Source organism: Triturus cristatus, chromosome 2_2 (assembly GCF_964204655.1).
Source record: "Triturus cristatus chromosome 2_2, aTriCri1.1, whole genome shotgun sequence".
Classification (NCBI taxonomy): Eukaryota; Metazoa; Chordata; class Amphibia; order Caudata; family Salamandridae; genus Triturus; species Triturus cristatus.
In genome coordinates, this window is record NC_140582.1 from 65898633 (window position 1) to 65925847 (window position 27215).

At 49.9% G+C, this 27215-nt stretch overlaps 1 protein-coding gene across 3 annotated transcripts in view; it reads left to right on the forward strand.

The window, feature by feature from the left end:
* The window catches only part of LOC146861849 (low-density lipoprotein receptor-related protein 2-like), an 837432-nt gene extending 810495 nt beyond the window's left edge, over positions 1-26937 (forward strand). For all 3 annotated transcript variants that reach the window (XM_085641010.1, XM_085641012.1, XM_085641011.1), the window contains one exon: positions 26831-26937. In XM_085641010.1, the coding sequence (XP_085497136.1) occupies positions 26831-26860 (30 nt within the window). In that variant the 3' untranslated portion in view covers positions 26861-26937. The remainder of the gene's footprint in view (positions 1-26830) is intronic.
* Positions 26938-27215: the final 278 nt, after the last annotated feature.

Genomic DNA, 27215 nt, shown 5'->3' on the forward strand with positions numbered 1-27215 from the left:
TTGCATTTTTTTCCAGTTGTCATTTGAGATGCCATGAATGTTTCAACATGCCATAAGTGATGTATTATGTGGGGCCATAATCATGCATGGCGGGGTGCAAGTTATAATTAGCTCTGATAACACCTGGTGAACTTCTGTGATATATATTTTTTAAACATTACGTTGGCACTGAAGTTTTTACCTAACTATACTGTCACTTTAGCCTTTGGTTTTGTCAGTGGAAAAAAAATATATAGTATATGTAGTTATGGTGTGCCTGCACTTTCCATTGAAAAGGCATTTTTAAAATGTGCCTAGAACTTTTGACCTCATGGACTGACTTGCACAAAACTTGTCAGTTTACTAAGTCAGCTAAATTTGGGATGCCAAGTTCTGTGAAGATTCGTCCACAGGCAACAAAAGTTAAGGGGATGGAAAAAGTGTAATTTCCCATTTTAGCGTCCATAGGAAAAAAACCTCTGAACTGATCTACATCAAACTGGCATGGAAGTAGAACTTTACTCATTGATTTTCTGAAGTGATGTAAATTCGTTCAGTAGCTTTTAAGAGATTCATGGTTTAAAAAGGTCCTGTGCGAAATGTAAAGGGTTTACATTTTTGTAGCTCAATCAGTAGAAGTCGTGTCAACTTCCTTATAACTTGGACACTGCTTGATAAACATGCCTGAAATTTGAGGACTCATTACTACTGGTATTTTTTAATACTGTGCATATCCATAAACAGGTTGAGGGAGTGCGCAAATTAGGTTTTTTTGCTGATAAGCTTGGCACTGTGCAATGAATGCACACTTTTGCAAAAGCTATGAAGAATTAGGTTCCTATGGGTATGTCAAGTTGTGTGCCAATCTATACAGGTGGGGCATAGTTGAGAAGGGTGGTTTAGGCATGGCTTGACAGAGCCTGGAGTAGGCAGCACATCTGCTGAGCTACACTCCACTCCAACCTCATCGCTACTAATAGCACCCCAAAGTAGACCACCCCAGCGGCCCCTTATACCCCAGCAACCCTATCGGTATCCAGAGCACCTACTGAGGACGTGGGATTGGTGCCTCCCTAGTGGTTGGAGTCCTCGCAGTTCGTGGCCAGACCGGGCCTAGTATTTTGCTGAAGCATTTCGAAAGGGATTGGTGTGATCTGCTGGATCTACCCCCCATGCAACACACACCCAATCTGGGGGGCCTGGTACAACCACCGGCCCCCACATCCTCCGAAGCTTATCTAGGGGCCTGCTATCTTCAAGGGTAAAGCCGAGCGCTCCAGATCCCTCACAGCAACGTCTATTTGGGCGGGCATGCTCCTCCTCACCCCCTTAAGTAAACCCCCAGGCAGGCCCATCATCTCCGGGTGCGGCTCTCTTCTGGAACCTGTGTGCAAATATATTTACTTTTTTCTGAAACCACTTGCTGAATTGACCACGTCATACTTACGACACACTATGCAAGTGATTAACATGATTGACGGTATGCCTTTTAACGAAGAAAGTAAACTACTTGTGACATTGGATATAGTGTCACTTTACACTAGCATCTCTCAACAACCTGCACTAGAATCCATGACTAAAGCTCTTGATAAAAGACCACAACCGACCTATGTCCCCACGGATTTCATTGTGGAACTTTTGGAAATAGCCTTGATGAGGAACTTCTTATTCCAAAACGAGTTTTTTGTCCAAACGAAGGGAGTAGCCATGGGGGCAGCCTTCGCCCCAGATCTGGCAGTTCTATTTATGGATGATTTTGAAGAACAATTAGTTTTCCACCATAACAACCCCTACAAAGACAAGGTAACGGAGTGGCGCCGCTACATAGACGATGTTCTACTCATCTGGACGGGTAACGAAAGACCTCCAAGCCTTCTTTGGCTCAACACGAGACCCTTGGTCATAAAATTCACCATCAATTGGCATAAGAATACCATGGATTTTCTAGATCTCACCATCAAATTAGACAAAGACCATCTATATACAACACTCTATAGAAAAGCGGCAGAGAGGAATACTCTACTAAGATACTCCAGCCATCATACTAGAGGTCTCTGTGACAACCTGCCTTTCAGACTATTTCTCAGAATACGCAGAAATTGCGCTCTCAAAGATTTATTCCAAGAATCTGAAGACTTAATCAACCGCCTCATTGAAAGTGGTTATCCGAAAAGACTAGTCAAACTGGCAAGGAAGCGAGCCTGGTATTACGACTGAGAAGCGCTCCTTATACCAAAACAACGACCCTCAGATATCTCAAGAATGAAATGCGTGACCACTTTTTGCACCAGGAGCAACATAATAAAGATAATCAATGGACATTGCAATCTCATATTGGACGTTCTTGAGATTTCTGATTTCCGCCATTAGATTCCTTCAAAAAAGCCAAGAGCGTCAGACCATGTCATCTGTTCTTTGTTGGATACTCCTTCACAACCCACCATCCAAACACTCTGGAATCTATCAGAAATAGTGGGACACTTTAAATGCACCAAATGCAAAGCATGCAAGTTGACTGTTGAAACAAAGCAATTTTGCTCCTAACAGCATACCATCGACCTGAGAGTTCACTCAAACTGCAACACAACTGATGTGATCTATGGCATCCTGTGCCCTTGTAATGAACTATATATTGGACAAACAAGACAAAAGGTCAAAACAAGGATACTACAACATTGTAGTAGGATTAGATGCGGAACAGTAGGTACGCCCCTAGTCTAACATTTCACCACTAAACTACATAATCCAGAATCACTGAGATGGCTGGTTTTGGAGAAAGTGACTATGGGTAACTGGGGTGGCGACATCAACTCCATCTTAAACATAAGGGAAGGTAAATGGATGCATAAATTGGATACTGTGAACAATGGGCTTAATGAACTTGTTGGCACAAATGCCCAATTGTCTCTTCTCGCTACTGAGTAGTGTTTCCGTTGTCTACACTGAGGTACATCTGTCAATAATACCTTATGACGTTAAGAGCCATGATTTTCCATGTTTATGCCTTCAGGTCACCCTGCTGTTATGTTATTTTAGACATCTGTTTACAAACTTACTTTTAACATGAGGCACCTTGTAGATCTCACCAATCTCACGGAGTAATCGCTACTCCCCAGCATGTGATTTAACACTTCTATTTAGAAATCGGCGCTGTGTATGAATCGTGCGTTTAGTTTTTGTTTCGGATGATTAACCTACTGGTTGTACGGCTACTGTCCAGTCTATTGTGAGGAGTCATTTGTGTAATATATGTACAGACATGGCAGAATAGTCCAACATTTTAAACACGCTTAACTCACTTTTTGCATGGTTCACAATGGTGCTCCTCTGCAATCCACCAGCCACCCTTGATCGTACGATGCTCATGGAACAGTAATCGGTCCGCGCCAGCCGTCCTGAGTCGCACGTGCTGCAACGTGCAGCCATCCAGCCGCTGCACTCGGCGTACACTCTCGCATCGCGCAATAAACAGACCACACCGTGTCTTTAGCGTAAAAGGCCATTTATTAGGACCAGGCTGCACAACATTAAACAATAACCAAACATTATATGAATAAACTTCCCCCAACACTCTACCATCCTTCACTCCTTTCACCCACTCCACACTCCCCTTTTGTACCACTCCATGCCCCTTCCGTTCCTCACCATTCCACAAACCTCCTTGCATCCTCCCGGCTCTCCTCGGCCATTCCACTCACGCCTCCAATACCCCCACCTCGTTCACTCTTCCCCCCCCGAGGGATGGGTGTGCCCGCTAATGACTCCCCCCACCCCTCCAAAGTACCGCCACCCCGCAGCCTGTCCTAAACTGGCACGCTGTAGCCAACCCTGGAAACCCAACCCTCAACTGCAGGGCGGGTGGGTGGCCTTTTCTAAACCCTCCCGATGGTGCCGAGCGCAGGAAGAGGAAGTCGCCTTCCTCCCCTGCGCTCATATACCCACCCCCTAACTCCACCCCTTGACCCTACCTGGTCCTACCCTCGCGCGAATGACCCCGGGGGAAGACTAGTCTGCGACTCTGCTTCCCCCGGGGCCCGGCATCGCGCAATAAACAGACCACACCGTGTCTTTAGCGTAAAAGGCCATTTATTAGGACCAGGCTGCACAACATTAAACAATAACCAAACATTATATGAATAAACTTCCCCCAACACTCTACCATCCTTCACTCCTTTCACCCACTCCACACTCCCCTTTTGTACCACTCCATGCCCCTTCCGTTCCTCACCATTCCACAAACCTCCTTGCATCCTCCCGGCTCTCCTCGGCCATTCCACTCACGCCTCCAATACCCCCACCTCGTTCACTCTTCCCCCCCCCGAGGGATGGGTGTGCCCGCTAATGACTCCCCCCACCCCTCCAAAGTACCGCCAACCAGGTAGCCCCCTGTAGGGCGGGTACCTGCCCCACCCCCTAGGCCAGGGCCCCTCACACATCCCTGCGACACCAAATTGCCTCATTCCAGAGCTTGCTGACCACATCCCTCATCTCCATCATATAGTAGGCGTTCCCCAGTCTAGACAGATGCACCCCGTCATCCCTAAATAGCAGTGGTTCCTCCAGTCGCAGTCCTGGGTGACTGATCACCTTGACGTCCTTCTCCCCACAAAAAACGCGCATTGCTCTGTTCAATTTTCGACGCGCTTTCTCAATTGCCCCATGCTTAACAGCTCCCCTCCAGATCCTCCTCGGAACAAACTCTGTCCATGCAATGCAAGCCCCCGCCAGTCTGTGCTTAAGTACTTCCAAGTCTCTCTGCATCAGCTGTAAGAGCGCCAAACCCGACAGCCGAACCAAGTCATTTTCCCCCAGGTGTATAATCAACAGATCCGGGCAACCCTTCTGTGGGACCATCTTCGCGAGCCAGGGCAGTAGTGCCCCCCCATCGCATTCCCCCTTTACCCCACCAGTGCACTTCGTGAAGTTGTCCTCTGAGTCCCAGGTTACGGCCGTACACCTGTTGCTCCGCATATTTCGACGCCCAGTGCACAAAAGAATGCCCCACGATCCATGTGACCGTCTTGGCCCCAGGGCCTCCCACGCAACCTAAGAAAGAAACAGAGGTTAGAGACGCACCAAGAATGCCAAACCCCGCACCATCCAACCCCCCACACCCCGCCCCGTCACTTTCGCACGCAACGCTCACAACACCTTGACCTCCACCTCCCAATCTGTCGGATCCTATCCCAGGACCACCCCAGCCGAGCAGCCGCTGTCGCCGCCCCAATCCGGAAGGAGTGAGTTCCAAAACCCGCCGGCTCCAAACCCACACGCACCAACGCCATGCGCAACACCGCCAACAACTGGCCAGCCGTCACTCGTGCCCCAGACTTGTGACAAAATATTTCCCCTACCCCAAGCTGCCGCACCCTCACAAAAGCCTGCCACTCAGCCACCGGGCACACACCCCCTCCCTGATTCTCATTCAGCCAAACCCACTTACCCCGGCCCAACTGATCTGTCTTCGACCGACCGAGCCAAATCCCCAGGCGCCCCGCATCCAATCTGACGTCCTCATACCTCCGCCCCTCCCCAGCCCGCGTGCCCAGCAACTCAGACACCCGGAATGCCCCAAAAAACATCCAGACCATGCACAAGCGAAAAACCCGAACCTCAAACTCATCATAGCAACAGAGCGGCAACGCCGCAACCAACCGAACCAACACCTCAAACGTTATGGCCTCCCGCGGCACAGAGCCCCCAACCCGCTCCCTACCCCAACCCCGCAAGACCCTACTAACAATCACACCTTTCGTAGGGTCAAAACCAAAAAACAGACAGCAATAAAATGACACCCCTGCCAGTTTTCCTGAAATGGTTGCCGCCGACAACCCCTTATCCATGCAGTGCAGCACAAACTGTAATACTCCCCACTCCACCCCCACCTGTCCCCCAGCCGCAGAAACCCCGCTCCAACCCATAAAGGCGACAAACTCTGCCCACGCCCGTCTGTAGGTCCGCCTGGTGGTAACAGCAACAGAATTTTCAACTAGGTCAACCACCCTCACTCCCCTAGGGCCCAAATGCCATCCGGCAGCCCCGTCTTGCACAGATCCGCTCCAGGTGCCAGTCGCCGGAATCGCTGCCACTGCGAACGAGACAAAGCATCCGCAATGTCATTATTCGCCCCTGGCACATGCTTGGCTCAAAGTCTCATTCAGCCGCAAACACTTCAGCATGAAACTCCTCAACAAGCGCAACACCCTCAGGTCCCTTGCCCTCTGCCGGTTGACCAACTCGACCACCGTCATGTTGTCCACATGGAACAACACCGCCCTGTTTTGAAACTCCGAACCCCACACTTCCAGTGCCACCAACAAAGGAAAAAATTCCAGAGAGGCAATGCTCCTCCCCTGCTTCCTCCAGTGTTCCGGCCAAGTCTCTGCACACCACCTCCCGTCCCAGAAAATGCCAAAGCCATCCGCCCCAGCTGCATCCGAGTAAATTTGGATTTGCCAAACCGTGTTTTCCTCCACAAAGTCCAATGAGACCCCATTGAACTCCATCAAGAACAGCAACCACGTCCGCAGATCCGCCCTCACTCCCACGGAGATCCTGACCCTGTGGTGTGGAAGCACTGCCACCGACATGGCCATGCCGAGCCGTCGGCAGAACGTCCGCCCTGCCCTGACTACCCGGCACGCAAAGTTCAAGAACCCCAGCAACCTCTGGACCGCCCGCAGCGCGATCCGTTTCTCACCAATCGCCCACTGGAGGCACTCCTGAATTTCCTCTACCTTCGCGGCCGGGAGCCTCGCTGTCCATTGGATGGAATCCAGCTCAATGCCCAAGAATGTCAGAACGCAAGCCGGCCCACTCGTCTTTTCGGGCGCCAACGGAACCCCAAATCCCTCCGCCAACTCCTGGAACCCCGACAGAGCCCTGCCACAGTCCCCCGAACCTGCCTTCCCCAGAAAGAGGAAATCATCCAGATAGTGCGTGACATCCCGGTGCCCAGTCCGCTGCGTGAAGGCCCACTGCAGGAAGGTGCTAAACATCTCGAACAATGCGCAAGAAATCGCACACCCCATGGGCAAGACTTTGTCCACGAAGATGGCCCCCCCGAACTGCATCCCGAGGAGCGCAAAATCCGCCGGGTGTATAGGTAGCAAGCGGAAAGCCGACTTCACGTCACATTTTGCCAATTCCGCCCCCGGCCCACACACCCGCACAAGGCGGATCGCATCGTCCACCGACGCATACAGCACCCGGGAATCCTCCTCCGCGATGAAGTCGTTCACTGACTGCCCCTCCGGCCACGATAGGTGATGAATCATCCGAAACTCACCCTCCTCCTTTTTGGGCACCACCCCCAGTGGAGAAACGATCAAATCCTCCATCGGCCAGTCATAAAAGGGGCCCGCAATCCTGCCTTGCTCCACCTCCTTCAAGAGTTTAGCCGCCACCACCCCCGGCAATTCCTTCGCTGACTTGAGGTTGTCGGCCCATCTCCGAGATCTGGGACCTTGATACCCGACCCGAAAACCATCCGTAAAGCCCCACTGAATCTTTAAGGCGGCCTCCCTGTCCGGGTAAAGGGAGAGCCACGGGGCCATCGCCTCCACCCTAACCGGTGTAGGGGCCCTTCTGTCCAGTCTGCCCCTTCCCCTTGGCATTTCGCCATTGTTCGGAAGGAGTGGTGAGTGTAAGGCATTGCGTAAGGGGGTGCTTCCCCCCGCACTTAGAGCACTCGTGCTTGAACTTGCACGGGTACCTGGAACAATACCCCCGATTGTAACTCCAACAGGCCCCGGTATTGTAAGTGCCGGGCTTGCTAGACTGTCCAGCCCCACCTGTGGGTGCTGTGGTCCCCCCCGCCCCAGTATGGGCGGGACGCGACTGAAAAGACCGATACGAGACCGGCAAACCACTCGCCGTGTGAGTTGATGCGGATGAATGCGTAGACGCCATCCATTGCATCCACAATTCCTGGTCCACCTCACCCCAATGCTTCTCGGGGTTCGCACTGACCCGCGCCCTGAACTCCTCATCATAACTCAACCATGCGAAACCCCCAAACTGCATCTGAGCCTTCCTGATGATATCCATGTATTTCAGCAATGCGATTGCCCTATCGGGATGCTTCTCGCAATAGATACTCGCGTAAATGAGAAAGGCCGAGGTCCAATTCTCCATATTTACCGGCACCCTCGGCCGCCTAGTCAGCTCCCACTCCTCTTCCTTGGAGCCCTCTTTGGCCTGCACTTCCCTATGCAGCAATTTAAAAACGTCCACGTACTCATGCTTCCAGATCTTTCCCTTTATTTTGTTGGACAAGTGCGACCCCAACGGCATAGCCAGGCCCATGTAGGGCAGTTTTTTCGGGAGCTTACTCCCCGACGCCTCCTCCTTACCCCCATCCTTCTCTGTCTGCACCCCCGCCGACGCCACCGCCTTGCCCCCAACCGCTTTGTCCTTAGTCGGGAGCCCACCCTTGGGAGCCTCCACCACCTCCCTCACAGAACCGTCCCCCACCCCAACCGACCTACAAGCCTTCTTCCTTCCCCCATTGCGACCCCCGTCCCACACCGACCACCAAACCCGCTCACCTGTCAAAGTCGGCTGTCGCTCGCTGAGCCGTCCTCCGGAGGGGGTCGCCCGCCGCTTCTCTCCCGTCTCCTTGTCCGCCGATCTCCGGGGGACCTGTAACACACCAACCTCTCTGTTGTCCATGCCTGCGCCCGTCTCGTCACAGTCATCCCGCACCTCCCCGTCCTCCAGCTCATCACTTTCCGCCTCCTAATCCAACTCCACATCTGCCTCCACACCTCCAGGCACCCACAACACCTCTCTCGCCGCTCTCTTCACGCCCTTGCCATTCAGTTCACCAGACATGCGTGACCCCTTCCCCCCCGCTGCCACTGCCCGCTCCCGCGCTGGAGGGACGGCCGCCGCGGACCGCCCTACTACTTCTTGACGGCGGTAAGGGGCCGTCTTGCGCCCCACCGTACTCCCCTTAACTCTGCCGACAGCCGCCGGCTTGGATCCCCCCCCGCCCCCCAGGTCGCTCAAACCTGGGCGGGCCCCGGCACCATCGGGCCTCAAAGCCGTCCTGGCCGTCCCTGCCTGCGTCCACGGACCCCTGACAGCCCCCCCCCACCCGCCCCCTCGCCCTCTCCGCCCTCCCCCGCTCCTCTTGCTCCGCCCACCGCTCCTCCTCCGACGTGGGCGACGGGGGCCCCTCCGCCTCGGCCTCCCACACCGCCCCCACCCACCCCTCCTGCTCAGCCCGCCGCGCATCCTCCACTTGCGCCCGGAGGCGCTGTTCCCGCAGCCTGTCCTCCCACGTCCACGCGCACCAACCCGGAAGCCGTGGGGGGGGGCGGGTACCCAAAGACCCCCCCTCCAAAATCCCCGCGACAGACTGTCCGAGCCCCGCCGACGGCACGCCCCCCCCGGGCGGAACCGCGGGAACCCCCCCTCCCGGCCGCCCCGCGCCGCCAACCGACACACCAGGGGTCGACGCCCGGGACCCCCCCCGAGACAAATCAAGGGGCCCCTCGGACTCCAAAGCCCCCCCCACTCCCTCCACACCAGCCAGCACGTCCCCCGCCCCGGCCGCAGGCCCCAGCCCCCCAGCCCCCACCCCTGCCACAACCTCCTCCACCTCGCCCCCCCCAGCCGCCACGAGCCCCAACCCTGGCCCCCCCGCTCCCCCATCTGCCCCACCCTCCACAACGCCGGCCCGCCCGGCCGCAGCCGCAATCACCGGGAGCCGCTCCTCCGCGGCCAACGCCGACGCCACGCCCCCGTCCGCCTCGTGGGCCTGAAACGTCAATGGGGGAAAACGAAGCCGCGGAGGCAGGCTCCTGCGCCGGCCTCCGCGCGCCTGGCTCGCTCGGCCCGCACTCCGCCCCCTCCCCCGCAGACCCGGGAGACACAGAGGTGGCGGCAGCGGTGGCTCCTCCTGACACGCCAGTACCGCCGCCGCCACCCCCGCCGAGGCCGCCCGCGGAGCCCTCTCATAACCCACCCACGCCTCTCCCAGCACCCCGGGCCGCAAAAGATCCTCCCTCCCGGCCCGCCCCAGAACCAACAACGCCCGCCTCACCTCCTCGGAGGTCGCCACACCGTCGGCACCGTCACACGCCATCCACAACGTTCCGCCTGCCACAACAACGAGGAAAACACCGACCAAATGCCCCAAGGCCTAACCCTACACTACTCTCGTCACACACCCTTTTCTAAACCCTCCCGATGGTGCCGAGCGCAGGAAGAGGAAGTCGCCTTCCTCCCCTGCGCTCATATACCCACCCCCTAACTCCACCCCTTGACCCTACCTGGTCCTACCCTCGCGCGAATGACCCCGGGGGAAGACTAGTCTGCGACTCTGCTTCCCCCGGGGCCCGGCATCCACGTTTAACAACGGGATCGGCAACCGCCAGCTCACTCTGGTAACAGAACGGGAGCCGGACTGGTGTTAAAAAGGTGAGGGGATGCTGCCCAGCCTCCCATGCGATTAGGACGCATGGTGCACTAGACTTCGATTTAGCGTGCAGCAGTACCACACAGTGATTTGTAATTACTATTTTCTACACGGACTTGGAAGCGGACATTCGGCAGCTGCCGGAGTGTCCTCAATGCTTCTTTTGCCCTCATTTCCCTACTGGGAGATTACGGCCCCGTATGAGCCTCTGACTCCCAGAAGTGGTTGCTTTGTTTTATGTTAAATGTCTCTTTAATAAAGTTAAACGTGTCATTCTGAACACAAGACGCGCACTTTTCTCCTAGCCTAAAGTAACACCTTTCAACGTGATTAGCAATTATCTTTGCCATGACCGCGGACCTTCGGCGGCTGCCGGAGTGTCCCTCATGTCCCCCTCATTTCCCTACAGGGAGATATGGCCAATTGTGAGCCCTTTTTGATTAAGCCAGATATGGATGTTTTTCACAGACGTGTCTAGGACCACACCCACATCTTTGACACGACCCGATGCTACCCTTTCTGTCCTTCATTCTTTCAGATTTATCTGCAATCTGACAGTGCTCTTTTGACCTGCAGACAGTGGAGTACCGCGCACGGACGGCCGTACTCCCACCCTCCTTTTGAGTAAGTGCCATTCAAGCATAGGGCGTGTTTGTAGCCCTTTGCAATGAATTGCCCCCCTTCGCATTTATTATATGGGTGTTTTCTCTGTATTTAGGAGCTTTGGTGAGCCATATTTCCGCACGAATTCCCAGCCCATAGGAATACGCTGGATGCTCAATTGGGTAATCCTCAACCTGCTTTTTTTCGCATTCATTGCCCGTTGAAAAGAGTTCCGCTATCCTAACACATAGTATCCCATTGCCTTTAGGTGCTCTGTCATAGTCCTGATGAAGACCCCACCCTAAGGCTGGACTCGCCTAGTTAAGTTTATAGGGGTCGAAACGTGACAACAACCAGATCACAATCCAGGACAACTGTAATTCACTGACAGTGTTCATGCACAGCTATGTGATCTATTTGGAACAACTGACCTTTGTTAAGGCTGGATCAGTACCACCATGTGAATGTGATGGATATATGTCACACTACCCTGTCCTTGTCCACTACCCTCACGTCTCCACATTGCTCACTATCACTCCTCTTTCCGTTACCCAACCTTGAGCACCAATTAGTGTACATATTTGTAAATATTTGTACTACCTTAGGAGGATTAAGCAACTGCGTTGCCAATAACTAAGTCATAACTTTATTGCAAATAAATTGCATTACTTGCGAATTTGACTTTACAAATCGGTATTGTGGATGCAACTTATTGTTTCTCTTTTTAATTGTTGTGTGCTACTTGACCATTTCATTATTGTACCCTCCTCACCCCTGGGCATGCTTCTCCTGACCCCCGTCACCTGCTCTTGCTGCAGACCGGAGCATATAAATTCTCCCTACTTCCACGGACAGAGTAATTCCACAGTCATACGCGCATACACTCATCATACGCTAGGGCCCATCACACTAACATCCAGAACTATTACTCTATCCACACTGAATATATAAGAGAAATCCTAAACCAATCTGCGTCTAAAGTGAGGTCAATGCGACCTTAAAGATCTGTCTTGAGTCATGATTTTAAACACAGGAAATACATTTGGAACTCAATAAATGACAAAGAAATAACCACCCAACACTGTAATTCAAACAAAGGTTATCTTTTATCTAAATTAGTTCAAAGAAAGTCAATCATTAGCAAAATCATTATTCTCATTCTCATAGTTACCTATTCTAGCTAAATGGGTCAGGACAGGTCTCTCAGTAAAGTCTCCCGAGTCGCCGTTCTCTCAATCAGCGTCGATCCTCTCGAGCATAGGTTCGGGAAGTAGTGGCCTTAGACCCTCTCTAGCCTAACAATATTTATAGGGAAACTAACAAATTAAAAGTAACAAACTCTAAACGTCCGTTGAGCCATTGAGCAGAGCTAGCAGGAAAGGATGTTGACTCGCAACATTTAAAAAACCTCCGCTCTTGAAAATCTCAAAAATAAAAACACAGAAGAAGGAAGCTCAAACTAAAAAATGATACATCCATGAATACTCTTCCTCGGAATCATAGTGAAGCCACCGCAAGTTTATCAGAGTTCATTGTGGCTTTATTCTTCTCCAAGGGCAATTGGCAGCAAGCCTGGAGCTGCTGTCCTCACGGAAACTTTTAATACAGTCAGAGGCCGTGGTCAGGTGGTTTTCAACCATATTCAGCGAGGCCTCTCCACATTTCAGCTACTCGAATGCAGGCTGTAAATATCGGCCATCTTGGATTAGGCCAAAACGGACCATCTTAATTAAAAGAAATACAAAACAATGTTACCACATCGTAATGATTATACAGTGTTAATTCCCACTAATACCCTTATGTGTATGTAATTACCTAGCCATCTGCAACACAAAGATGCATTAAAGCACGTTATTTTAAAGCGCAAACACAAAACAAATTGCACTTTAGCCACACATTTAATTAATTTGCACACCAACTTAGTTCACGTATTAATTAGGCAACATAAATGCATTCCCGCGTGTAATTCTCTCATTAGTAATGTTGATTAATCAGGAACTTTAACAAAATTAGTAATGAATAATTATCAGTAATTTTAATTATGACATATAAACAAAAACTGGAGTTTAATTCTCAATAAATTTTCAATAGAAAACCCTGCTCCAGCACTCTCACAAATGCTTTGATCCTGAGCATGGCAGCCTGGGGAGAGCTGCCGTCCCCAAGCGCGATCCTCTGATGCTGAACCGGTGGGGCCACCACATGGATAGCCCTGGGTGCAAGGCCTCCCTAAGAGCACTGGCAGACTGAAGGCCTTGCAGACCCTGGATGGCTACAGTGAGAAGGCCTAGCTTGAGGGAGCTGGCGGCCTGCTGCTATTGCGGGCTGACCCGCCCACAAGCTCTTGGACACTTACGACTCATTCCTCTCTGCAGAACACCCTGGGGGCGTGACGAGGGCCATGAAAGTTGCCAATGACTGCCCCATAAATGCCACATCCCGACACCCAACACAGGGCATAGCTTCTGGTAAGGACAATACACATATGCCCACTGAGTACTGGTTGCTGACCCCCCCCCCCCCCCCCCCCCCTCCCTAGGACAGGCAGAAGATGATTTGTCAAACTGCCACTTAGGAGAGGGACTCCTCTGCAGATGCCTAGCACAATAGCATTACCCCCAAACACGAAATGGTGAGCCTTTTGCAATACTGGAGATGCAGATTTCTCTGCCCAGCTGGAGTGAAGATGCAGTAACCCTTAGTCGCCTTTGAAGAGGACCCTGCAGGTCGACCTAACGCAACCCACCCCCATATGGGTGTGAAGAGCTTTAATGGTGAAGGGTAAACTAGCCAAAGAGGGCATGGTCATAGAGAGATGGACACTCCAGGTGACGGGGGATGGGGTGCACACATTCCCTTCTCTCTCCTATGGAGCAGCGACTAGGCCTCTGTGATGCCACTCTCACAGGGGTATATGGACTGATTCCTTGCTGAAATATGCTCCCAAATCAGCTCACTGAAAGCAGAATTCAAATCCTGTCTCGGAGAAGTCTGTAGGGAGGTGACCAAGCTAGGGGTATGGGTGGATCATCTGGAGTGAGCGGGAGATTTGCACACAGAAGATCAAGAAAAGGTATAAAGGAGGCAGCGCCTTGGAGGAATGGAACATCAAGCTACAGCTGCAACAGGACCTCAGACTGGAGCCACATACCAGCATGTGAATGCAAGGTATACCGCAAGGTGTGGAAAGATGCAACCTCTAGTCATTCTTCGGAGCTCTTCCCACCCATCAGGGGAGACCCCTATCTCCCCCACTCCACCCCAAATGAGATCATGCCCATTGGATGGTATAACACTTGGCCTCAGCTGGACCAGCCTCCGACATCCCAAAGCACCTCCACTTCTATGTGGAGGAAGAACCAATCGTGACAGTGGAACGCATTAAGGCTGGCAGTGCGGTGCGACGATCCAGCTCTACCAAGACCTAGTGATTACAACCCTCAAATGGTGCAGAGAGTTCTGCCCAGTCACCCTGGCCCTACAAGAGCTGAATATCCGCTACTAATGGGGCCACCGCTTTAGTCTATCTTTTAATGGAATGGCTGACGCAAGGTACTTCATTTGCTGAAGGCTAAATCCTTGCTAGGCCTTCCAGCTGAAGGTTAAGACGAACCCCACACAGAGGATGGCACAGCACCCAGAATGGCACAACTCAACCTGGAGCAGTCACCATGGACAAAAGGCCCCAGAAACAGTTCACTAAAGCAGGAATAATCTCTCTCATGCAGCTGGAGGGTGGCTCCCTTTCTCAAGTGACTAACACAGCGTGACCCCTGTACTCCCAAAGACACTTGACCGCCTGAACCTGTGAAGAAATACACTTTGGGCGCTCCGAAAGTCCGGAGGGGGATATGTGGAGTAAGGACATGGATGGTTCCTTCTTACTTTCACCACAAGGGGTCACTCAATTAGACCTTGGCCCTCGGTCCCCCATACTTTACTTTCCTAGCAGGTGGTTAAGAATAAAACACCCACAACAGGGCTCTGGACCTGTTACTTGTTGGGCACTGTTGGCCTTTCCTGTTTTTTAGGTTTTCCCCGGCAATCCTTTGTTCCCTGGCCACCCTTATCCCTTTCAGCCGCAGAGGCTGGAAGGACGTATGGAGCCACCAAGGCCCTCCTTGAACCTGTTGAGGCTACTCCAACACGCAAGGATAAATACTCTGATGTTAATGTACATGGCCTCAACTTCCCCAATAAATGCAGGCATAAATGCCGATACTTGGCCCACCAGGACCCTGGCCTCTTCATACAAGAAACCCACCTATTACACGCAGACCACTTCTGTCTGTCACTGCAAGCACCTCTACCAGTTTTGGGCATCTCCCAACTCCAAAACCACAGAGGTAGCGATTCTCTGCAAATCTCACATAGACCGTAATCGTACCTCTGTCGCAAGAGACCCTGAGGGCAGGTACCTAAAGGTCACTACCTGCAAGGGGCCAAAATCCTCAACAGTGGTCAATAAGACCTGTTTATCCACAGTATGCTGAAATACCTAATGTGTACGTTATACTTGGGAGGGGGGGTGCAACTTCAACTTCGCTTGGGATCCCAGCAGCGACCGTAACACTAATTCCTACCAGGGGCTGGTAGCACTATTATACAGATAGCAGAACTGGGGATCTGGGACGCCTGGTTCTATCTTTGCCCTAATACTAGAGACTACAACTCCTACTCACGCATCCACTCTTCGTACTCCCACATTGATTACATATTCATCTTCCATTCTATCCTCCCAACTCTGGGCTCCACTGACAATCAATATATTATTTTCTAATCCTGCACACGTTGATCTCATGTGACACAAAGACCCCTGCACACCCTTGGAAACCTGCACCTTGACGCCTGCACCCGCAAACATTGCGAGATCCCACAAATAAGGCAGACATCCTAGAGGCCATTCAAAACTACTTCATACACAAGTCCACAACAGACGTCCCAGCACACACACATTGGGATGTTTTCAAAGCCATAATTTGGAGAACAATCATTGGTATAGCGAAGGGCAGTGTGAGGGAGGCAGGACTGGTGGAAAACTCCCTGACCGCTGAGAAGAGTTGGATGCCCTTGATAAACCGAAACCCTTCAAACTCCAGAAGCAGGCAATGAGTAGAGGGGAGCTGAAACTACACAGAACCAGCTGTGCAGAACTCACTCCTGATGATCGGGCATCGATTTTGTAATTGGGGGTGATATAGTAGGCCCACATCCCCCGGTTTAGGCTGAGCACTGACATTTGGGAAACTACAGAGAAGGATAAACATAAGGCCTTCTGTAACCACTATCAAACTGTTTACACAGAGTACAAGACGGACCCCACATGTGTACAATATTTCCTATGCCAATGTGATTGGGACCCAATTATAGCCCATGAGTGTCTTTAGAGGCTACCATAGATGAGGCAGATATGCACAAGGCAGTTCAGGTTATGCCAGCCAGGAAAACCCTGGGGCCAGACCGCATGCCGTTGGAATTTTACAAAGCGTTCTTACCCGCCCTGCAGTAACGCGCCGCTCTACAAATCCTTCACCTCTGCTATTAACCTGACCCCAACCATGCAGGAGGCTGAGATATCCTTAATCCCCAAGCCCGGTAAAGACCCGTCAGAATGCATATCATATCGCGATATCGCTCTTAAATGCGGATGCAAAAACTCGTACAAAATATTGGCAATATGCTTAGACCCTTTGCTTCCAGGCTTCATAGCATGGGATCAGTTGGGGTTCATCTGCAAATGACAAGGGACTGACAATATTTGCTGCCTGGTTCACCTGATCCCAGAGATGTGAGATCCCTTTTGGCGCTGGTAGTGAAACCACTGGCTATTAGAATCAGACGGGAACAGAACATCACAGGCATGCTGTTTGCTGCCCAGATTGGCAGAGGGAAGATTGCAGACTCATAAGAACTTTATAGTGGCAAAACAATCAAATCATTTGAACAATGCAAGCAGGAATTCCAGGTCACAGAAGTCGCAGCACCAGTATTACCAGCTCCATCACTGGGTACTTTATACACTTAACCAGATGGCAGCTACAAGACAACTGACCCCCTTTGAGACACTGGTAACTGGCTACTTGGGCACTAAGTGACTCATATCTAAAACCTACCATTCCCTAGAAGACTCTAAACCCATGTACCCTTCCACAACTACCAGGCGAGATGGGCTGTGGACTTGGGGAAGACCTATCCACTAAAGACTGGGAACAAGTATGGGTGACCATACCAAAGTCCCTCTGAAGTATCCCCCAAAGGGAGTCCGCATACAAGGTGGTCATCCAATTGTACCTCACCCATCTCAGACTGCAGTATAAGTACTCCATGCTCCCAACCTCTGTTGGCAATGAAGCAAGGAGACTGGCTCTTTCAGGCACGTTGGGTGGGAATGTGTACTCCTCCAGACAATCTGGAAAGAAATCCTAGGCCTTATCTAAGTCACCTTGGGATATCCTATTCCATCAGACCCTGCCTCTTTACCACTGAGGTTTTGTCTTACCGACATTTCTGGGATTACAGGGTCAGACTGTTTCCTTGCGCAACACATGGCTAGGGAATTCAAGCAGTTAACTGCCTTATATTGGAAGAAAATCACCCACTTCCCTGTGGTTCTACAAGATGAGGAAGACTCTAGATATGAAACCTATCACTCGCAGCCTAATGCACATGGACAATAAATGTACGCGCTTATGGCTGCCTCTTATTAACGAATGATTATGGTGATGGGATGCACACCTTTTCTCAATGCTTCTCCATATTTCTCAAAGTACTCCAAGAATGCGTGCTCACTGGTGAAATGCCGTGCCCAAACGGCACCTGTGTCATCAACTGCTCGTAGTGGGGCGTCATTTCGCCCCAAACCAATCGCACAGCCCAATTGCGCCTCATGGCAGTCTAGTTTTCCTCCAATTTGCTCATTATCTTGCAAGTATTCCATCATTTTTAATTTCGCTTTGTTTTATTCAACTCTGCTTCATCCACACGCGGAGTGATATGCTATTTTCAAAGCTTCATATGTTCAAGTTGTGCCCCTCCGGACCACTTACTAGAACATGACAAATGCAAAGTTCGTCACAAGGCAGTGTTTATTAAAAGTACCCAATGCATTTCGGGCTACAAGCGCCCTTCGTCGGGGGTCACTGTAAATAACAATAAAACATTTAACCATTACTAACTTGTCCAATATTGTGCAACTTATTTTTATCATTTGTCAAAGTACATTATTCAATTTCTCCAAATGCCATATTATACAACCCACTCATGAATACCTCTAAGTAGCCCCTTTAAAAGTAGTTTGTATGGTAACTCACTGTTCACCTATCAAACCCTTTCTCTACTCAACTACTACATTTACTCTGCCAATTGCTCACTCTCATCCTTCATAACATTCGTCTCCCCTATCCGTATTCCAATGTTAACAACTCGCCTCTACCCCATACTCCACAGACACTCTTCATGCATTCATTGCCAACGGCTCACTCCACTACCTTCCCACTCAACCCCGTAACACTTCACCCTAAAACTGTTTACTCAGCCTAACATCAACCCTCTGTCTCTCACAACTCACTTCCCCAATATTTACATGGCATATCTAAACATTCACTCGACACCAACTCTTTCTACCCATACCTCCCCATCCTCTCAACATCCCTGCAGCATACACCTGTTTACTCAACCTAGCATCGGTTCTCAATTTATCGCACTGCACTTCTCCTTTGATTGTTTTCCATACTTACTCAATCACACCTTCACTATCGTTTAATAATCCCACTTCGTTATAAAATAATTTATCACCTAAACATTCTCTCCTCAGTCACAATCAACATCATAACCTTTCACATACCTGCCGTGTCCGTTATAACCATCGCGTCCCCATCTTAATACGAAAAAAATGTTAACACGCCTCCTTCCGCCTGATTTTTAACCACATCCAACCTCACAAATCACACCCAATTGGCCCATTTCTCTGCCTCTTCACACCAATTAACTACTACCAAATTGCTTGCACATTAACTGAACTACATTTCCCATAGTAAAACGACTTCATGGGAGCCAAAAGCGGAAAAACTGGAAAAATTGCTATTGTCAAATGTCTCTTTCAATACTTCTGATTTTTAGAAAACGTTGCAGTTAATATAGCCATCAATAACTGAAACTAATTGTCAAGTAATGAATGTTTCACATTTCTTTTTAATCTTTCTTTGACACCAACTTGCTTGACGAACACAGATGTTTCCACATCATCGCAACATTTGTGTTCGTCAAGCAAGTTGGTGTCAAAGAAAGAACTTAGACTGCCATGAGGCGCAATTGGGCTGTGCGATTGGTTTGGGGCGAGATGAGGCCCCACTACGAGCAGTTGCCTCTTATTAACTACATGTCCAAGCTTGAATTCTGCGGTTGCACGTCGCATAGGCTCAGGACCCTCCAACTGTTTCTCACATTGTAGAACTGAGGCAATGTCCAAAGCAGGAGAGGGATGAGATCCCCGATGCTCTCCATCTCGTCTGTCTTGCCCCCACCAACCCCTATCGTCCCCCCTCTAGACCTCGCCCAGCATCTTCCCACCTACTTTCATGTAAGGGGTGTGCTTATGAAGTGATGTTGCGATCCCTTTTCCTAAGGAAGCAAACTGGGAGTTGTTTGGACTTGTTGATTGATTTACATTTTTATAATCGTTTGTACTTGCATAACTTGTTGCAACAAATGCATGTGTGATGTGTTATAGTGAAAATTAATTATCTGTTTAAAATTAAAGAGATGGTCAATAGTAATTTAATTTCTTAAGTTTGGCATTTTGATTAACTTATGTCGTGTCATGTAGTAAGTAAGTGATGCGCATGTATATTAGGTTGCATGAACAATGGGGGCGAAGATAAAAGGGGAAATTAACATATTTTTGATCTACTAATAACTTTGGCACCTTTTGATGGATCTACATGAAATTTAGCAGGAGCTTAATATTTGTGACCTTACTTTAGTGCTTTTACTTTCGTGCAGGCCTAATAGAGCTAAGAGGGGAGGGCAAAAAGTGTATTTGCTATTAACTGTCTGTGTGATCAGTTGGAACACAATTTGACAGACTTGGAAGGTTTGCATTTTTTTATTGGTATGTCCAGCTTTGTGCCACTCCAAGGAGGCAGGAGCATTACATTTTTACCTGCTTATAACTTTAGCCTTACTTAATTAATCTGATAGACTTCTAGCTCAACTTTGAATTTCCCAGGCGTCAGGCTGGATCCGGAAACCTTTGCTTAGCAATACCCCTTGCGCGCAGCATTGGTTGGCTCCATTCAGCTCCATGTAATGTCATCAGCGTCTGTTATGACGTCGTAGTGCCTATATAGGCGCCACCCAGGCACGCGGACGTTAATTCTTTTTGTTTCTGTGCCAGTTAAGTGTCAGCCTGGGAAGAGCTACCCCTCTGCGGCTTTTTGGCAGATTTTTATCAACTTTTGTCAAATTCTGAGATTTATTTCCTCTTCATGTACGAGGGATGTCTTAGAGGAAGACAGGTTTCAAGCCAGGCAGTGCTTGCCACTGTATGATGTTGGTTACCGATCCCCACCTCATCTGTCTCTGGTGTCTCAAGCACAACCACGATTCAGTCGTGTTCAGAAAGCTGGGAAACTGCTCCGAAGGCCTTGAGGGAGCGAACGATGAAGTTCCTCGGACCCGGCAGTCGACACCGTCAAGCGAGATTCTGCAGCGGTCCCAATCAAAGAGACCGCAGGACTGCTCTCTGAGCCCTACGTCCTCTTAATCCCACTCGAGGTCCTCAGGACATTCGGGGGAAGAGGCATAATAAGTCCAAATGGACTTCATCTTCACCTTGGCTAACGTCCGTTGTCGAGAGGTGTGTAAGGAGCGCCGACTCTCTAGGCAAGGTTCCACAGAGCCAAAGTAGACTTCACGCCTCCCACCCTTTCTGGGAGTCTGGTTCAACGCAGTCTGCTCCGGCCATGGCACTAAAGGATCCTCAAGCATACAATCCCGGATCCAGGTCAACGCCGATCGTGCCATCGCGACCTTCTACGGTGTTGGACCCGAAGTCTGCCACTGCATCGCCAGCCCCATCTTCTTTCCCAATGAAACGAGCCAGAACGACATCACTCAAAGCAGATTCCAGTTCCGATTAAATCCAGAGGTTCTATGTTGTCGCCTGAGCACTTTGAGGATGTGCTAGGCTCAGGAGAGGAATGGGAGGGGTCTGTGGACCCTCTGGAACACCAGCATGTCTGAGGAGAATGTGGAATGGTATGGGGAACTTGGGGATGCCAGTGGACTGGACATCTCCCGAGATACTGGCATGCTCTCTCTGCCAACAGTGGCTACGGAGGAGCGGGCATCCTATGCCATGGTGGTAAAGAATGCTTCTCTACCCTCAGAGGGGTAACACATTGATTGTAGCATTTCAAAAATATTGCTTGGATGCTGTACAACCCCACAAATCTTAAGCATTTCGGGATTTTGTATAAAAAGCTACATGAATTGTTGTGAAAGTTCCTTTTCAACAACCATTCATATAGTGTTGACTTTCTTGTCTATTGTACTATGTTTATATTTGTAATGTATTCTGGACTGCAGACTAAGACTCATATAAAATGAATACACCTTTGATAAAAAAAAGTACATGAAATAAACCTCAAGATAAATACCCACACACTGGATTCAAGCGGATGTTGTGTTTTGAAGATTGCAGGAGATTGATGGCCATATGGGGTTTATAAACATTGTACTTTAAGATGGATCCCTCCCCATGGAGTTGGCCTTATTGGATTACACCCCTTCATGTTAAGATGGTGGTAAAGAAGGCAGCTGAGGTCCTTTGACTAGAGCTGCTCTCAGTGCCGGTCAGGACTAATTTGACAGAGGTGCTTCAACCAGGGCTTCCACTTCCGAACCCCTTTTACCTTTTAATGAAGCACTTAGACGTCCTTCTAGGTACGTAGTCCAAGCCTTGCACATGGGCTCCTGTGAGTAGGACAGTTGCACGCGGCCATTGCCCAGCTCCATGCGACCTTAATTTCCTCAGCCAACACCCACTCCAGAAAGTTGGGTGGTGCAGGCCTCTACGTCCCAGGGTGCGTTACCTTCTGTACCTCCGAATAGGGAATCCAAGAGGTTGGATCCATTTGGGAAGAAATGTTCTTCCTCCTGCCTGGCATTGCGGTTGGTGAATACTGCATGCTTTTTGGGCTGTTTCTCCCATTCCCTTTGGCAGATGGTTGCACAAGTGCTGCCACAGGTTCCGGAGGAGGCCCGGGCTGTGCTCTCACAAGCAGTCAAGGATGGGAGAGATGCAGCGAAATTCACCCTACTGTGCGGCTTAGATACGACGGATGCACAGGGCAGATCAATTTCAATGACCGTGGCATTGAGGTGCCACGCCTGGCTTCGAACAGGCTTCTCAGGGGATATTGAGGCTAATCTGATGGACATGTCCTTTGATGGAACCAGTGTTTTTGGGGAAAGAGCAGACTATGCCTTTGTCAGGTTCAAGGACTCTCTAGCTATGGCCAGATCCTGGGGCCTCTCCTCCACTCCTCATGGACAGCCTTCCTTTCGTGACAGCCCTTTCCCTGCACAGACGACCCAAGCCGTGTGAGGACATGGATGCAGTGCATTCCGATCCAGGAATGGAGGCCAGAAGTAGTCTGCCACATTGCCCCCAGCAGCCGCAGCCTCCAAGAACTCCTAAGCAGATTCTACAGGACCACACTACTCCATTTGGTGGGAGAATTTATCTCCCCCACTGGAGATCCATAACATCGGACAAGTGAGTCTTGCAGATCATCCAGGAGGGCTATTCTCTGCCCTTCCTTTCTTTTCCTCCTCTAATTCTGCCAAATCAGGAACGGCTGACGAAGGATCATTTAAAGTTGCTCCAAGATGAAGTTACAGCTCTCTTGGCCAAGGGAGCTATAGAAAGGGTTCCAGTTTCAGAAGTAGGCAGTGTTGTTCCTGCTACTTTCTGATTAAAAAGAACAAGGGGCTACAACCCATTTTAGATCTTTCGACCGTCCATCTCTTTCTCAAGGAGAAATTCAAGATGCTTACTCTGGCTCAGGTCTTGTCTGCCCTAGACCAAGGAGACTGGATGGTGGTATTGGACCAACAGGATGCTTATTTGTACATCCTGCCATGCCAAAGGTGTTACCTGCTGTTCAAGGTAGGCCACCAGCACTTTCTGTGTACTGTGCTTCCCTTCAGCTTTACCAGTGCCCCTCGGGTGTTCACTAAGGTGATGCCGGTGGTCGCAGCTATTCTGCAGAGGTTAGGAGTGTCAGTATTCCCCTACCTCGATGACTGGCTGTTGAAGGCGTCTTCGCCCCAGGCAGTCTTCTCATATCTTCAGACTGCAGGGACCCTCCTGTATTGGCTGGTTTTCTCTATAAATGTGCTGAAGCCATACCTGACTCCTTCTCTGATGCTCCCCTTCATTGGGGCAGTTCTGGACACAGTGCAGTTTCGGGCCTATCCCCCCGAGCAGCGAGTCCAGGATATTAAAGCTATGTTTCAGCCTCTATCCTGGATTTTGGTGAGACTGAGGCTGTTGGGCCTCATAGCCTCCTGCATCCTGTTGGTGAAATATGCCAGGTGGCGTATGCAGGCTCTGCAGTGAGACCTGAAGTTTCAACGGGCACAGCATCGGGGAAATCTCACCGACCTGGTCCACTTGGAAGAAACTGCTAGAGCTCTGCAGTGGTTGTTGACGAACCACAATTGTCAATGGCAGACCCCTCTCCCTTCTCCAACCAGATCTGTTGTGACAGATGCGTCATTTCTGGAATGGGGTAGCCATCTAGGAGAGGTGGAGATCAGGGGACACTAGTCTCCAGCGGGGTCAGAGCTCCACATAAATTTTTTAGAGCTTTGAGCAATTCGATTGGCATTGAACATTTTTCTTCCCTCTGTCAAGGGGAAGCTAGTGCAGGTGTTCAGACAGCACCACTGCCATGTGGTACTGCAACAAGCAGGGTGGGGTTGTGGACCCTTTGTTGAGAGGCCCTGCATCAATGGACATAGCTGGAACGGCATGGCATAACCCTGGTGGTTCCATACCTGTCAGGGTCTCTGAACACCAGGACAGACAAACTCAGCGATCAATGCCTAGTGTATCATGAATGGCGTCTCCAGTGGAAGGTGGCGCAAGGTCTCTTTCAGCAGTGGGGAGAACCTTGGTTAGGTTTGTTCGCCTTCGAAGAGAACACGCAGTGTTAGCAGTTATGTGTTTCTGTAGTTTCCAAGGTGGCTATCACTTGGATACTCTTTTCGTCATGAGTGGAGCTCAGGCCTGCTGTACGCATTTCTGCCAATACCACTCCTGCCCAGGGTTCTGAAGATCAGGAGACACCGGGCCCGAGCCATCCTTGTGGCTCCAGACTGGGCAAGGAGAGTCTGGTATCCAGAGCTTCGGAGAATGTGCATCAATCGTCCAATCAGGCTGCTCCTTCAGGAGGATCTTCTGTCGCAGCAGCAGGGGAGGGTTCTCCACCCAAACCTGTGAACTCTGCGCCTCCATGTTTGGAGATTGAGCTGCGACAATCGATAGCTTTTGACCCTCCTCCTGAAAACTGTAATATTCTGGCAGCCAGGAGGCCCTCCACTGACAGTATACGCCTGCTGTTGGCAGAATTTTGTATTATAGTGTACAGAAAGAAGTATTGACCCTCATTCTGCTTCTTTCTACTGTCCTTTTGTTCATTCTGACCCTTGCCCAACAGTGCTCTGCTTTGGGAACTTTTAAGAGTTGCCTTTCTGCTCTGTCTGCTTTATTAAGGCTGCCAGACCAACCCTCTCTTCAAATCTCCAATTGTATATAGATTCTGAAAGGGCTAGCTCATCCGTTTCCACCTACGTCCATTGTTATGCCGCAGTGGGACCAAAATGTGGTCCTCACCCATCTGTGTGCTCCCTTTGAGCCTTTACACAATTGAGCCCTCTGGCTGTTGACCATCAAAACCGCCTTCTTGGTGACAATTACATCGGCCGGAGGGTGGGAAACTGCAGGCGTTCTCGCTCACCTCCTTATCCTATGTCCTTTCCGGACAGTGGTGCTTCACACCCGGGCATCCTTTTTACTGAAAGTTGTGACCCCTTTCCATCTGAGTCAGTCCTTGTTGCCCACCTTCTTTGCTCCCCCGCATCCCTCTAAGAAAGAGTGTCTCCACTGACTGGACCCAAAAAGTGTTGTCGTTCTACCTTGACCGCACTAAAGAGGCAAAGAAGAACCCCCCGAGAATTTAGGGGCGCATTCCACAAAGGGAAAGGTTGCAACTACGGCCATGGCTCAGGGTGTCCCAGTCCAAGACATCTGTCAAGCAGCAACGTGGGCATCTTTGCCCACGTTTGCAAAACACTGCCGCCTGGAATGTCCGGTCCGCAGGGATGGGCACTTTGCTCACTCGGTCCTGCTGGACTTCCTAGTATAGGATATTGGTCCGCAGCCCACCGCGAGATGGTATACATTGAGTATCCAATTCAAAGCTAAGGAATCTGCAGTTAGAAGTTGCTATCAGATGAACAAGTAACTTACCTTCGGTAACTCATTATCTGGTAGATACTCTATTTAGCTGCAGATTCCTTACAGCCCCAACCTTCCCTCCCCGTTTTGTGGACTAATATTGTAGAGCTAGGGTTACCCCCCTTTTCAGGGCACTCGTTTTGCGCACAACTACGTCAGTTACTTTGTGGCTCTGCGCTTCTGGTGTGGAAAAAACAAAGCACTGACGTACGTGCGCATGGGTGGTGCCTATGTAGGCCCTGCAACATCATAACCGACGCTGCCGATGACCTCTCCCTGAGTCGTATGGAGCCACCAGACGCTGTGCGCAAGGGATATTGCTCAGCAAAAGTTTCCAGATCCAGCCTAACAGCAGGGAAATTCAAAGATAATGCGTTACCGAAGGTAAGTAACTTGTTCATCTGCATCAAACATGGAAGGCAGTTGGCAAGAGACACACAGCATAGGTATTTCAGTTCTTATGTAGATTCAAAAGGAGAAAGTTATAGAAGCTGGAACGGCTCAAAACAATTTTGATTTCCTATTACATTTTTCACTAATCGGTCTACACAATTTGTCAGATTTAGCATAATTACCCACTTATGATTTTCTTTCATGCAGGTCCATCAAGGTTGGAGAGATGTTTTGCGGGTTGTGCTTACTGTTGGTTACATCAAGTTTTGAGCAGATAAGATGGGGGTGGCAAAGATTAAAGGATAGGTTATTAGTTTAATTTGCAAATAACTTTGGTGCTGGTTGATCTGCATGACATTGTTTATCTAGCAGATTGGGCCCAGTCCAAGACCATACAAATCGAAATCCAACCATTGCTGCACACAGCCGAAGGTGATTAGGCATAGGGCCTGGCCGAAGGCTATGGACAGCGCAGGGTTTGATACGGCAGGCATGCGCAGAAGGGGTTAGGCGGCCATGTCCGGTTGGGAGCAGGGCCTTTCTGTGAGCCCTTCTGCGCATGGCTAAAGACAATTTGCGCCACCAGTCATGCTCAAAACGCCAACTTGGCAAAGGTACTCAAACTATCAAGTTAACTACATTGCCCCATGGTGGGTAGTGCAAGTTAAGGCATTTGGGGTTGTACATTTGTAACCTTAACTGCTACATTTCAGTGGTTTGACAAGTTTGAGAAGTATAACTCACACTAAGGTTTTTCCAGTGAAGAACACATATGTATGCATGTATACCCTAATGAAAATGTATTTCCTCTCATAATACGATTGCAGTGAAGGCGTTTTGAAAATTATGCAAACATCTGTTACAATACAATTGAGCATTGTTCCCATTTTATCTTACCACAGGAGCTGGCAACCCCTCTACAATCAAAATGAATTCCTGCAAAAATTGTGATGTCCAAAATGGAGTGGAGATCATGTACTGTCCTGAAATTAAAGTTTTGTACAACTGATTTTGTGTATTCATCCTTTTTGTTTATACAAAGATGTCTGTGTGAAATTTTAGAATTTAGACTATTAACCCTCCGGTGCCTATCTTAAATGTGTTATCAAATTATGGTAGCATTCAAATCATTTCAGTACTTGTACTTCTGATAAATGGGTTCCAAGTGTTGCTTTGTAAATTAGTTGTTTACTTGCATCAAAAAGAGGAAGTGGGAAGTTTGAGAGTATACTCCGCTTCTCCACTGTTAAACCATCCAAAAAGTTAGGTAGCTCACTGTAGCCCTTT